The sequence below is a fragment of the Crassostrea angulata genome, chromosome 6 (assembly GCF_025612915.1).
Source record: "Crassostrea angulata isolate pt1a10 chromosome 6, ASM2561291v2, whole genome shotgun sequence".
Taxonomy (NCBI): Eukaryota; Metazoa; Mollusca; class Bivalvia; order Ostreida; family Ostreidae; genus Magallana; species Magallana angulata.
Window position 1 is genome coordinate 25,504,408 of NC_069116.1, and position 13,554 is coordinate 25,517,961.

At 34.1% G+C, this 13,554-nt stretch overlaps 1 protein-coding gene across 1 annotated transcript; it reads left to right on the top strand.

Moving 5' to 3' along the window:
• The first annotated feature begins 4,619 nt into the window (after positions 1 to 4,619).
• LOC128188446 (uncharacterized) lies at positions 4,620 to 9,768 on the top strand. Its single transcript, XM_052859498.1, has 12 exons — positions 4,620 to 4,848; positions 5,706 to 5,943; positions 6,050 to 6,189; positions 6,308 to 6,461; positions 6,597 to 6,917; positions 7,033 to 7,320; positions 7,449 to 7,733; positions 7,853 to 8,007; positions 8,114 to 8,270; positions 8,380 to 8,516; positions 8,629 to 8,773; positions 8,894 to 9,768. Exons 1-12 carry the CDS (start codon positions 4,824 to 4,826, stop codon positions 9,222 to 9,224), a joined length of 2,376 nt encoding a protein of 791 aa, XP_052715458.1. The 5' UTR covers positions 4,620 to 4,823; the 3' UTR covers positions 9,225 to 9,768.
• Positions 9,769 to 13,554: the final 3,786 nt, after the last annotated feature.

Below are 13,554 nucleotides of genomic sequence, written 5' to 3' on the forward strand. Positions count from 1 at the left end.
CTGTAAGCAATGAAGTACATGGACCTTTGTCTGTACCATTCACAGGCACCTGACATGAGAAAAATACGTTAGGTGCCTGTGGTCCAATTTGCTAAAGGGAAGGGCTACCAATTTTATTAAGATAAGGACCTATTTTAAATAAAAAGTAAGATAAAGTATAGTGAATGTTACCTGTACTTCTCGGTTCTCGGACTTTGAATATCATAAAATTACTGATAGTTTGTACATCATTTATAGAATATAGTATTTATGATTATTATACTTTCATGTTAAATACTGAAATCTGATTGGATAATCCGTTCTATTACCCCCAGCGTTAGCAACACACTTAGCAACGGGTAACACAACGAATTGTTACATGTGCGTAAATTATGCGCGTACGGTTCGCCGTAGAATTCACGTCATTTCTATATAAAAGCAACATAAAAATTCTCTAGAATTAAGACATTCAGTATAATAAAATAAATAGTGCCTGTTTGGGAGGATAACAGTTGAAATTGACACCCCCCAAAAACCATTGTCAACCTCCGCTTCGCGTCGGTTGACAATGGTTTTCTCGGGGTGTCGCGGAGGTTGACAATGGTTTTTGGGGGGTGTCAATTTCAACTGTTACCCTCCCAAACAGGCACCATTTATATAATATGACCTTCGAAGGGAACAGTGGTCAAAATATATCCTTTTTAACTTTGGAGTTTTTTTTCTTTATGTATGTAACATCTATTATTCATTGGCTGTAGCCTATTGCCTTAAGTTTATAGCCTTTTGTATGCCATTGCATTGAGAGGTTAAAATGCATTTAACTTTAATCATTTTTAAAATGCAAAATTGAATTTTTCAAGAAAACCACGAGTCATTTTCATCTTATCCATTCACCTATGTTCTTTCAAACCAAAAGAGCCTCATATAGTCTTTCAAAATATAGAGCTTTATTTGAAAATACATACACCTATTCTAGTTTTTACTGTAATCACTGATGTTTTCGCTGATGAAAAAAAAATCCTTTATTTTAGATTATTCCCGATGATATTATACGATTCAAAACACATGAACTCTTGTTTTTCAAATTCTGCTTCAAATAATAATATTTTTTTCCATTAAGGATCGATATAAAGTAAGAGAAGATCGAAACTCAGAAACACCAATGACATACTTAATGTTACAGCCTTTATGTTGATGTCTGACCTAACGGGGTCAAGTGGTCAGGTGTTAAAACCTGTGTCGGAAGTTATTGTCCTAGAATCACCATACGTAACGATTACACAGGTGTCATTAGTATTACACGGGGGTTACAGCGATGTCAAGATATCAGCACAAACATCGTATTTCTTTAATAAGACAAAAAATTCTTGGACTTTCTTGTCACGATTTTCATCTTTAAATTAATAATCTTTTTTTGATAATGTTGCTTTTTATTTCCTTTTTTGACATGGTGCATATAACAATCTATTAACGCTATGCAATATCGAACGTTAAAGGTCAAAGGCCAGAAAACGTACAGAACTCATTCTTAATCAAAAGTGGGTGTTCAAGGGCATGTCCAAATGTACTTCTGTATGACACAGCATGCAATAATTGTAAAAAAAAATATGAAATCACTATTTGAACAAATGTTATAGTAACTGGAAATAGAACAATTTTTATTAACTGAATGATATACAGAACGTGGTATTACAATCTGTATACTACTACTTGGTCTTGAAAGTATAGGTTTGTACATATAAAAACGGAACATGATTTGTAATGAAACATGCACCTGAATGCAAATAATAACAAAATACCAAGAAATGCCATCCTTTTAATATTGATAATTAATTCATAAATTTCAAATAACTGTGAAAAAAACACGTAGGACAAAATGTAATATGTTTGAAGGAGCCATATATTTGAGGTTGACTTTTGGAGTTTGTCCGTTTTACTCTGATCTGACTCAGGATTGGACTCAATATGAAAGAGAAAAAAGTGGTTACACAGTATAATAGTAATTATATTGTACTATATACCCACCCTCTCTTTTTTGGCTCAGATTGAGACTGTATTCTAACTTTGATCCGGAACGGACAAAAATGACATTAATTTTAGGTCGGTTGATTAAAATGAAGATTATCCAAAGTCCCTAAAGAGTGTTTGACTTCGGATGAAAAAACTTGTCTTCTACTTGTTTTCAGGTTGAATACAACTGGTTAACACCATAGTATACTAGCAAATATGATTTAATTAAACATTGAGTTTTATAACTAAAATAATCGGGAAACAAAGGTTTGAAAATTAAGGTAAAAAGAACAAGATAGAATGACAGAAGATATTTATTGAAAACTGTCACTTAGAATTATCTAAATGAAAAATCTGTGTTTGGTTTTGAATTAGTTCTATCAAAGAACCTTTTAAAATGCTCAACGTTGGTATTTGCTCCAAGGATATTCCTAAATCTAAAATTGATTTACAAACACTCGCTTGTTCAGAAATAATCTTACTGAAATCAATGGTGAACCAAATCAACAGTTTTATTTCACTGCCCCGAGGCATTAACTAGTTGTGTATAAATGGTACTGTACTTTAAGGTGTCAAAATCATTGTACACCAAGGAAGTTATGTTATCACAATCTGTTTACATAATTATTACACAGATGTCAACCAAAGATTACGTTGCTATTACAGTTACATATCAATAATAGCCTGACAAGATAAATTTATAAATCAATTATGGACGATTACATTTCATTTTAATTAAAAAAAAAAGGAATATGGTTTTCTCACCCTAGCAAGAATGCTGTTAACACTTTCAAATTGTTAAGTAACAGATTTCTACAAAAATTGTCCCATAAACTTGGAAAATATTGAAACTTTACATATTTACAGCTTTCTTCTCTACTTATTTCCATACTTAATATGATCCGATATACATATTTGCTATAAACGGATATGTCCATCGCAAAAATGAAGAAAAAAAAGAGTCCACACCCTGTTCTCTCTGCTGTCGATTTTTTCTACCCGATAGACACAATACACCCAGATAATGCGGATATTACCGACTACCATAAATCATTCTATAACCGGTGTAAGTGATTACGACATCACGTGTTCTCGATCATGTAACATTGTACACCGATATACATGTATACAGAAAAAGGTACACTTCCCGGGACCCACGACAAGTGACTTGTCAAGATAGATCTTATCAGGATTTTATCATCGCTTGTTTTCTGTATTTGATGCAAGCAAAATAGAAGTAAAAAAATGGCATATTTGAGTGTAATTAAAATGAAATTATATATTTTATAATGCCAAGATTTGTTCAGAAAATAAAATCCACTCACTGAATGTTTCCCATTTTCTTTTATTTATATTCAACAACATTGCAAACCCGTGAAAAATGGGCGGTTTTGTGCTTAGTATGCACACAAATCAAACTTATCTAATCAAACTAATCCTTGTTTTGTAAACTGCGAATGGTATGTCAATGATTTTTGAAATGCCGTATTTCAAGCAACAAATTGCCGATGAACATGAATTCATAAAAGTTCCGGGGATATATCGGCATTTTCAACGTTAAAGAGACCCGCTCGTGCATCAAAAAGGTACACGTTTTCCGGAAGGCTAATGATTCTCTATGAGTAATTAGCAATATACCTGCCGACATTGCGGCAAATCTTCACATGGTCGCGGTCGGCGTAATGTACACTAACCTCAAAAGGTGCGACTTGGTTGAAGAACCGACCCATGACGTCGCTAATTAGCTGTAATGATTGGCGACAATTAATCACAAATAGTTAATGCGGATGTTAGTAAATAAGGTAGTATTCTGTTTCGATTCTTGATTTATCGCATCCATTTGGTTTCATTGGTTTGCATTCTCGTTGGGACAAAATTTAAAAGACATTGCAACGGAGTTTTGCAATTTTATAAGCCAAAACTAATTCAAATTTTAACGTAATATAATCATGTAACATCAGAAAACTATTAGAATGCAAACCTATCTTTAAAGAGCTTAGATTTGCATGGTAACAAACGAAATAATATATCTAACAATATTTCAACGACTTCATTTGAATTTGAACCCTTTTACACGACCTCCTATCTGTCATTCTCATTTTTGCCTTGAAATTTATAATGATATAAGACAGAGAGACTACCTTTGCACGTTTGAACCAAGCCCATTTCATCTCCCTCCCTCCCTCCCTGACGCACACACACACAACCACAAAATCAAAGTAAAATTTAAATAAGTAAAAATGTGTAAAAAAAATAAATATTTGAAATTATTTGAAAAAAATGCCCCCCCCCCCCCCCAAAAAAAAAAAAAAAAAAATTTAAAAATTACGACTCCCTCCAAATGTATCATCTTAGTTTCATAGTTCCGAATAAAAACGCTAACAGAAGGAAATTTCATTTTTTTTAACAAAGAAAATCAATTAATATCATTTGTCCACAAATAAAAAACTAATAAGTATAGTTTGGATATAGAAGGGTGTCTAGAGAACAATTTGGCGAACAGATCTATATTCTGTTCATTGACAGGTGCGTGATGGATGACGTTTACTTGTTGTAGTTGACAAGAGGTTACGGCACTGTGCCCCCGGCCCTCACTGAATAACAACCCACGGGACGCATTTCCTGGTCCTTCCTGCGGTACCTGGCTCCTATATCTACCCAGGTAACCCGCCCATCTCAGACAGAACCATCAGCACTCCAGACGGGTGAACATCAGCAGATAGAGCTTCACAAAGAACTTGACTTAATATTATTTCGGCAACATTTAGCTTACTTTCGCAGTTGTTTGTGAAGTTCATTTTACGTTGGATCTCATTTCTTAATATTCTTAAGAGATGTGGAAATTTATCATACTTTTAGGTAAGTATAGTGATTTCTGTTGCAAAAAAAACGTATCAGGTTGATGTAAAAATTAGCTTTAGTTTTGAAAATAATTCATTTTTGATTAAACCTCAAATGTCTTAAATATTTGGAAAATGTCCGCAAGTGACCGATTCTCGATTTCTTTTGAATCGAAAAGCAGTCTCTTTTAAAGAGAGAAAAAAAAATCAAAATAAGATATAGAAAAGTAAAATAAAGCTGAAAAATATTAAGGGAAGTAAATTGTAAAATCAAATTTTAATATAACCGTGTTCATTAATGTCAATATATTTTATATAACTAGAAAAGTATAGAATACTTCAAGTAAATATTTGGGTGCTTGGAAAAAAATTACTTTTACTGAAGATCTTTACAACAATATTAACATATTAAGCTATCCTTTTCCGTATTAGATACGATAAAGAGAGTCCTTAATGATCGCAATAATCACCGTTAACATAGGCATGGCCAAACAATGCGCGCTTTATGTCCATTTTATTTCGGACAAATCATAGTTGTCACCCACCAGCGAGCGCGTATTGATGATCTGACCATAATAAATCTATCTTATGCACCGATGTTAGCCTTATGTTAACTATCTACTTAAGATATTCAGCAAAGTACAATCATGACTATGACAAAATAAAATACTAAATGTTAAAAAAACACACAAAAAACAACCCGAGAATTAGTTAAACAATTCAAGTTTTCTCAATATTCATAATTCAGATGGCCATAGTTACTATATACTAAAAATTATATAATATAATTTGGGTAAAAACATTTGGAATTAATCTAAGAATTTTACTCGATCATCGTAAAGAATATATGAAATTCATTTTTTAAATGTTTTACAGGAATAACGATAGGTGGCGCTGCTGCCCAGGGTCAACAAGGTCAGTCTGGACAGGGACAGGGACAGGGATCCCAGTTCAACTCGCCATGTCTACAGATGTTTGACCAGAATTTCAGGAAGTGTTTCAAAGATAATGGAAACTTTGAACTGGAGGTCATCTTCTCGCTGGTTACCAACGGTTCCAGTGGACCACTGCCACAAGGAACATCCAGACAACAGCTGATGCCGGTCGTCTGCGGGTATGTTCAATAAATTTTGGAACGAGTTTTATATCATTGAATTTTATTTCTTGATGATCATGTATAATTGACCAGCATTTGAACAGTGCAATTTTTTTTCTGACAGAAACCGAGAAAAGGTTGACGCATGCGTGAAACCCATCATCCAGAGCATCCAGGTACAGTGCAGTGATCGCGAGAATATGATGATGGACTCCACCATTCAGTCCACCGGAAGAGCCATCGCCGTCATGTGTGGTGTTACACGTAAGCTTATCTTTTGGAATTGAATAAAGATCAATTATAATATGTTTCAAGGAATTGTTTCAATTAATATAAGACCGATTTTTACTTTCACAACTGATGAATGTAATTTTTTCTACAGCTGAAATGCCCCCTTGTTTGAAAAAGTTCGACGACAATTTCAAATCCTGCATGACCCAGCAGAAAATCAATCATGACAACTACTTCAAACTGTTGGCCAACCAGACCGAAGGAACCGGGATGACATTTCCACAACTTAGAGATAGCACCTGCAAGTAAGTGCTTCAAATGTTTTCATCAAATGATACATAGAATTCAAAGACAATACAGCGTAATCAACTAATCAAATCGCTTTTTTTCAACTTATAAAAGAATAAGAAATTGATATTGAGATCTGTATCGTATTTCAGCAAACCAACACAACAGGTCATCGTTGGTTGTGCATCAGGTGGTTTACAATCACTTGCCAACGAATGTACAAAACAGGAACAATTCATGGTCGGCCAAACCCTCCAGAACATGATGGCGTCATACCAGGCTGTATGCACGGGCCAGCCTCTTGTCGGTCCGGGTAGGGCTCCCAGTGCTTGTCTCCAGAAGTTCGAGGAAGAGTTGAACCAGTGTTCAATTGACACCATGGGCGCTCCTTTAAATGACATCATGATTCTGTTGACCCGAGGCCAGGTCCCAGAAGGACAGGACATCCAGAAACTTAACAAAACAATTTGCGAGTAAGTGCATTAATCCATTTTAATTCTATACATCAATTCCAATTAGGTAACGTTTATCATCAGAGAAAAGTAACGATTAAATTTTTTTCTGACGTTGTTCTTTTTAAAATTACAGCAACTTCCATAGTTTTGAAGAATGTGGTAAAAATGTGGTAATCAAGAACCAATGTAAAGGAAAAGATCTGCTTATCTCGGAGGGAACATTCGCCAACGTGATCATCACGGTCGGGGCTTACTGCCATGATACCACCGTCCCCGGAGCCTGTATGCTCACCCTCCAACAACAGTTCACTAAATGCTTCGGTCAGGTCGGTCTTGATCCAGCTGTATATTTCTCCAATATCACCGCTCACAAAGGAGCCATTCTTGGAACCAACAAAGCTATGGCTGACAAATATTGCAGGTATAACTTTTTTCAATAACAAAAATAATGAAAGAATTTAATTTCAAGACAATACATGTTAAAAAATATTACAGCATAACATTCTACTAAACATGCCATTAAAGCTTTATTCTTTTTAAATTTTTTAGCAAAAAGAGCGAACTTTACACATGCATGAAGAAGGTTATGCACCAATGTCCAGGTGCCGAGCAGACAATGGCAATGACAGGATTTGATCTGGTGTCCATGGAGCGGGCTGTGAGCATTCTTTGTGACGATATTCCAGAGTATCTTGCCGGAATTGATTGTTTTGCTAAGCCCAGTGACAAAGCTCGAGTCTGTATCGCTAACATGGGACGCGACATCACTCAAATGTCCGCAAACCAGATGGCCAAAGGAATCAGTTTAGATGGATTTTTGAACGAGTTCTGCAAGTAAGTGACATGATTAATATTTACCTTTTTTGATTTCAAAATAGTCAAATTCTTAATAAAGAACCATGCTTAAAATGACTTATCATTGAGTGTAATGTGTTATATTTTTCAAATTGCAGAATCCGTGTTGATCACGTGACCTGTGACTCCCAAGCCTGGCCAACCTGCGACCCCAGAGCTATTGCCCTTAAGACCAAATTTGAGTGCCACTTGCTTCCTGTCAGATGCCACGACGTAAACGAGGACGAAATCTCCAAAGTCTGTCCAGCTGATTGTGAGTATTTTGACTGTTATTTCACCGAATTACCTCAAATGATTTATATTCTAGGCTTAGTAAATTATGTTAGACACGGTGTTAAACTTTTCGACTTTTTTTACAGCTCGAGTAAAGCCACATACATGCGTCGATGATGTGAAAGTCAACATTGGAAACTGTTTGGCCCCATACAACATCGATCCGGAGACCTTCATCGTCAACGTTACACATGACCGTAGCAACATGATAGGCAGCCGATCTCAAGCTCAAAACTTTTGCCAGTAAGTATCTTAGAAATCTTTTCAACTAACGATTCAGTTGAGTCCTTGAAAAAAAAACCATTGACTACCGAGATTACAATATACAATATCGTTCTTTTTGTCATTATAGGAATAGGCAATCCGTTTTCAAATGTCTGCGCGACACCTTGGACAGTTGTGCCGGAGCCTCCGAACTCTTAGCGTACTGGGGACACCAACAGGACCTTCTGGAAGATGCTTTGGATCTCCTCTGCCAAAACATGGATGGTAAGATCTTTTGATTATACATGTAATAGATAAGAAAAGATATACTAATTAACAGAAGATCAAAATGATTTGAAGAAACATTATTATATATTTTTGTTATTTTTTATTTTAGGATATGAGAAACTCTCTACTTGTGCAAGGGGTGCAACATCCCAGATCAACCAATGTCAGAAAAATTCCGAGATGAAGATTGGAGATTTAACAAATCTAAGCCCCAACAGTCAGACATCGTCTTCCTACTACACACAGTTCTGCAGGTAAGACACAAATTATATTCTGCAAAAAAAAAACCAACTAAAAAATAATAATATTCCGAAAAAAAGAAAACATCTGGAGCTATTTACTGATTATTTATTGATCATTGATCTTTTTTGCAGCGTCCGATTGGAACAACTTCAATGTGACCTGAACGCTGTCAAGAGTTCATGTGACGCAGCCTCAGTGGGCCTGAAGACCGAGTTTGAGTGCAACCTTATCCAGGACAGGTGTCAGGGGCTGAAGCGGGCCGACTTCAACCGGATCTGCAATGTTAACAACTACGCACGCGCAAACCGAGTGCGTAATAGCGGCGGTTCACCACAGAATACGATCACCAATAACAAACCCAATGTACAAGGCGGACAGGAAGGCAATAATAGTGCTGGTGGACTATTTAACATCTCAGCTACACTAGTCACCATAGGTCTATCTCTTCTTGTATTCTTATAGATTAAACTGTAGTGATATTTACTCTAAATCACATGCCATTACCGAAATACCAAATTCAGTCATGAAGAAACCTTTCGTGTTTCTGATTTAGTCAATTAACTTTGGCTTATATTGAATATGGCATTAAGGTTGAAAAAACTGAAAAAAGCTTTTAGAATATGAATACTAGTAGGCTATTTTAGAGGAATCTTTAATGAGATATAGATAATCTGATGACGTCATACAGACCGAGGAAATCTGTGGGAGGAATAATGTCTCGAAAATTCTTATAGAAAAAAAAAGAAGAAAAAGAAAATGTGATAAAGCAAATCCTGTATAAAGCTACAAATGACGCAATTATACTGCGGTCGACATCCGCTCGGTGACCAAGGGTGCGTTGTATGCTGTGATGATTCCACGAATCCACTTTTTGTATTATGTGTGTTTTGTATTTATGTGTGTGCGTGTTCTTGCAAGAAATAATTTATGTATATGTTTTCCGATCATAATGAGCGCTCATTCTGATCCTGTTGATTTTTAATAAAAATATGATTTATAAAAATAATGTTCCTTATCATTTCTCAAACTGTATAAATAAATAAAGACTGAATAGCTTATCCATAGAGCAAATAAATCACAAGAAGCAAACGTGTTTTAAAATAACAAACAAACAAAAGAAACAAATACAAAAGCCAAGTACATGCGCTGTGAGAATCCAAAACGTTCATATCGGAAAAATGTCCGACATTTTTTTGTGGATGACATCATTTTGCAGAATATCCTGCTTCAAAACATGGGAGATTTTGGGATTGGGGGGGGGGGGGGGGTCTCAGGGGCTCCGAATTCGAGTGAATAGTTTAGACTTGCGGTCTCGCGAAAAAAATATTAAACTCATCCCTCTAAGCAAACAATTACCCAAATTAGTTGAAATATAGTAGTTTTTAGATCTGTTTTTTTATGTATCCTTACGAAACGCTAGAATAGGCAATTTTGAAGAGGTTCCTGTTTTAGATTAAGTTACCCACCCGTCCTATATAAGATAAAGTGATTAAATCAACATTTGGTAAAATAGTATCCTTTGGGCTGATTTCAGCATTACATATATGATATAGATATAATAAACGAATTAATGAACATGAAATAGAAGTATATGATTGGTCGTCAGTACCCGCTTATGATAGAGAAAAGATGAATGAACCAGATCATCCTTACGCAGAATTTGATTGGATAACGAGGTAAGACGCTCTTGCGAGTGATTTGATTGGATTACGGCGTGTCGTATCTGTGACGATCGGGATGTTATTATGTAAACTATGATGTCACAGGGAAGTAACTCATTCATCATACCTGTCAGGATGGGGCAGGTAGGGCTGGGTAGATCGTAATACACGGGGAGACACGTCTATCAGTCGCCCGGTGTTTGTCAAAGGAATGAACATAAACACCCTCTATAATTCACAAATACTGTTAGAAGTAGATCTCATGCTATCTTTTTTTTCCATATATTTATTATTTCGCTTCAGAATCTTAATTAAATAAAATACATATAATTATTTTTGCAATGAAATATGCATCTAATCTTGTTTGTTAGCATGTTTATTGTTTTGTATATTTTTGTTTTATTTCATTAAGGTTTTGTTTTCTTTTATTAATCTGAATGTACAATTACAATGTACAATTTTTTTAATGAAAAAAGAATACATATTGTTTTACATTTGGCATACTAAAAGGACATTTTAGAGGGGCATGGTCACGATTTCTGTCAAAAATTATTTTTCTGATTTTAATGTTTACAATGCTTCAGTGAGGTTTTTTTTAATAGGCAACAATAATTTGAGTGTCATTCATTGAATTATTAGCCAGTTACAGAGCTTACAATTCTTCGATATGTAAACAAAGCTTTTGTTTACATTTTTAATGTTAAAGTAAAAATTCCAGTTTAGACAAAAATATGAATGTGTAAAACGTTTGAAATTGTTTATTTATGTTTAAAATGAAGATATACAAATCAGCTTGAAAAAACTTTTTTACTGGTATATTGAACCTATGTAAACAAAAACATGACAGAATTGTGATCCCTGTATCTTTCTTATATTTCTACGACTGACTCTCAAATTTCACTTGATCATTAGAAATGTATTCCTAAAGCATCGTAAAACAGAAAACAGATAAAAACAGAAAAATAGAAATTGATCAAAATCGTGACCATGCCCCTTTAAAGTGAAGTGAATAGATGAGAATTATTTTATATTGGACTTTTGATTATTTCAATAGACTGTACTAGTTTCGATTAAATTTCTATTCACCAAAAAAAAAAGCAAGAAAAAACAAAACAAAGAACAACCAACAAGCAACGAAATTTTTTTTTTAACAAATTGTATTTTACATCATAATCTTTGGGAGAGTAGGGGTAAGATTGAGCTACATGTATATATAGTAGTCTGCAAAATCAATCACATTGCTTTGAATTTGGTTTGAGTTTGTGTTACGTTAATTGTGATGAAATCTGCATTTCTTGGGTATGAATGTTTTATTGATTTCTATGCAACACTTCAATAAAAAAAAAACCCTGAATCAGAATAAGAGAAAGTAGAAAAAACCGACGAAGAACTCAACCGGTATTATTTATCAACAGTTTATTTACAAAAGTTTTCACACATACATAACATGTATTCTAAATTGGAGTAAGGTAGAATAAATACAGTAAATCAAAAACATTTATTTTATATCTATTTATTTTTATCTGAATGGCAGCTGCAAAAATCTTCATGCATTTAGTATTTGGACAGAATTTGATCCAGAAAAAGATCATGTAAAGTCTTACTGTTAATTATAGTTTTTCTGTGTTAGTGAGAGTTACTCCCCTTTGTCAAAATTATTTAGAAGGCTGATAAATTATCGAGATGGTTTATCGTTTTCTCGTGCAGAGAATAAATACAAGAAATTTTGAGAAGTAAATCTACCAAAATCTGTAACTCACAATTAAACATTTATTTCTAATACAGCTCTCAAAACAACTATTATCTATTTATATATTCCCTCCCCCTTTTCCTATTAAGAAGTAAGCTGTACTAATAATGTTTGGTCGATAAACATGTCGTGATATACTTGCACGTTTTAAACTGATTCCACACACGTGATTTAGTGGACAAAGTTATATTTTTTACATTTCACACACAGGCATCTGACGTTGAAAAATATTTATTTTTATTAATAGAATAATTCTCGTGGCATAGTGCAGGGAATCATTTTACTTTGAAAAGAAATATTTTTAACGTCAGATGCCCTTGATCTAACAAGACATTTTGGGAACACATCAGTTTTTATCTTAAAAAGTTAGCTCTAATTTGAAAGAGATAATTTCCCCAATTTTTTTCCCGCTAAACAGGTAATTGAAATGGAAAATGCAGAACAACTAAGGCTTGTTTTCGTTTCTTGGAATCCACAATATCTGATCCCAGAAGATGTTAGAGACAAAATACCAGTAAGCTAAATTAATAAATTGTTTCATTAAATATACTTCTAATACAATTCATCGGGATTGTTAAGAATATCAATTTGAGAAAGAACTTCAAAGAAGTCACACCAATGCCCTATTTGATATGAATGCATTTCATCACAGAAAAAAAAATAGTACTGAAAATGTGAGCTACGAGCAAAAACATGAAAAAGTAGAATGGACATCAACAATTTTTTTTATAACGCACATCTTTTTAAATGACAGATGAATTATAATAGCAAGAATATCTACATCTTAGTGTTTTCAATCTTTGATTTCTTTAAAGGGGAAGCGCTAATGATATGAATGAAAAAGAACCTAAACAAACAAATAAATGTGGACTATTTAAATATTCATGCACGTTTCCTTTGTTATTGTAGATATTTTGACTTCTTAAAAAGGTAATGTAATACAGTATGCGAATACGGTATAACAAAAACCTGATAACAGATTTCTACTAATACTTACTTTGTTTCTACATAATCAATTTCGATACAAAACATGAAATGTATATGATATGTCATTTTGAAGCAAAAGGAGAGTAGCAAAACCAATATATATGGACGACCTTACCGGGTAAAACGCCTGCATTATTCATTATCATCGATGTGTATTTAGAGTATCAATTTTTTTTAACACATACTGATTCTACTTTGTGTTGGGTACCACTTTCTATAAGTCCCTTTTTAAGAACTAGAACGCCTCATAATCCATAGCAACGTCTGTGATCCATTTTTTGTCCTAGTTTAATAATGGTTTAAAGAAAAGCTTGAAGTGATGATCAACTTTACATTACATATATAGTTTCCTAGCACACCAGTTGAACGCTTAGGGAAATAATATAGAGCATCA

Excerpts from the sequence above, each read along its gene's own strand:
- LOC128188446 (XM_052859498.1), top strand. The coding sequence starts at position 4,824 with ATGTGGAAATTTATCATACTTTTAG. Across the intron at positions 6,462-6,596 it reads CTTAGAGATAGCACCTGCAA|CAAACCAACACAACAGGTCA; the intron begins GTAAGTGCTTCA and ends ATCGTATTTCAG. Across the intron at positions 7,321-7,448 it reads ATGGCTGACAAATATTGCAG|CAAAAAGAGCGAACTTTACA; the intron begins GTATAACTTTTT and ends TAAATTTTTTAG.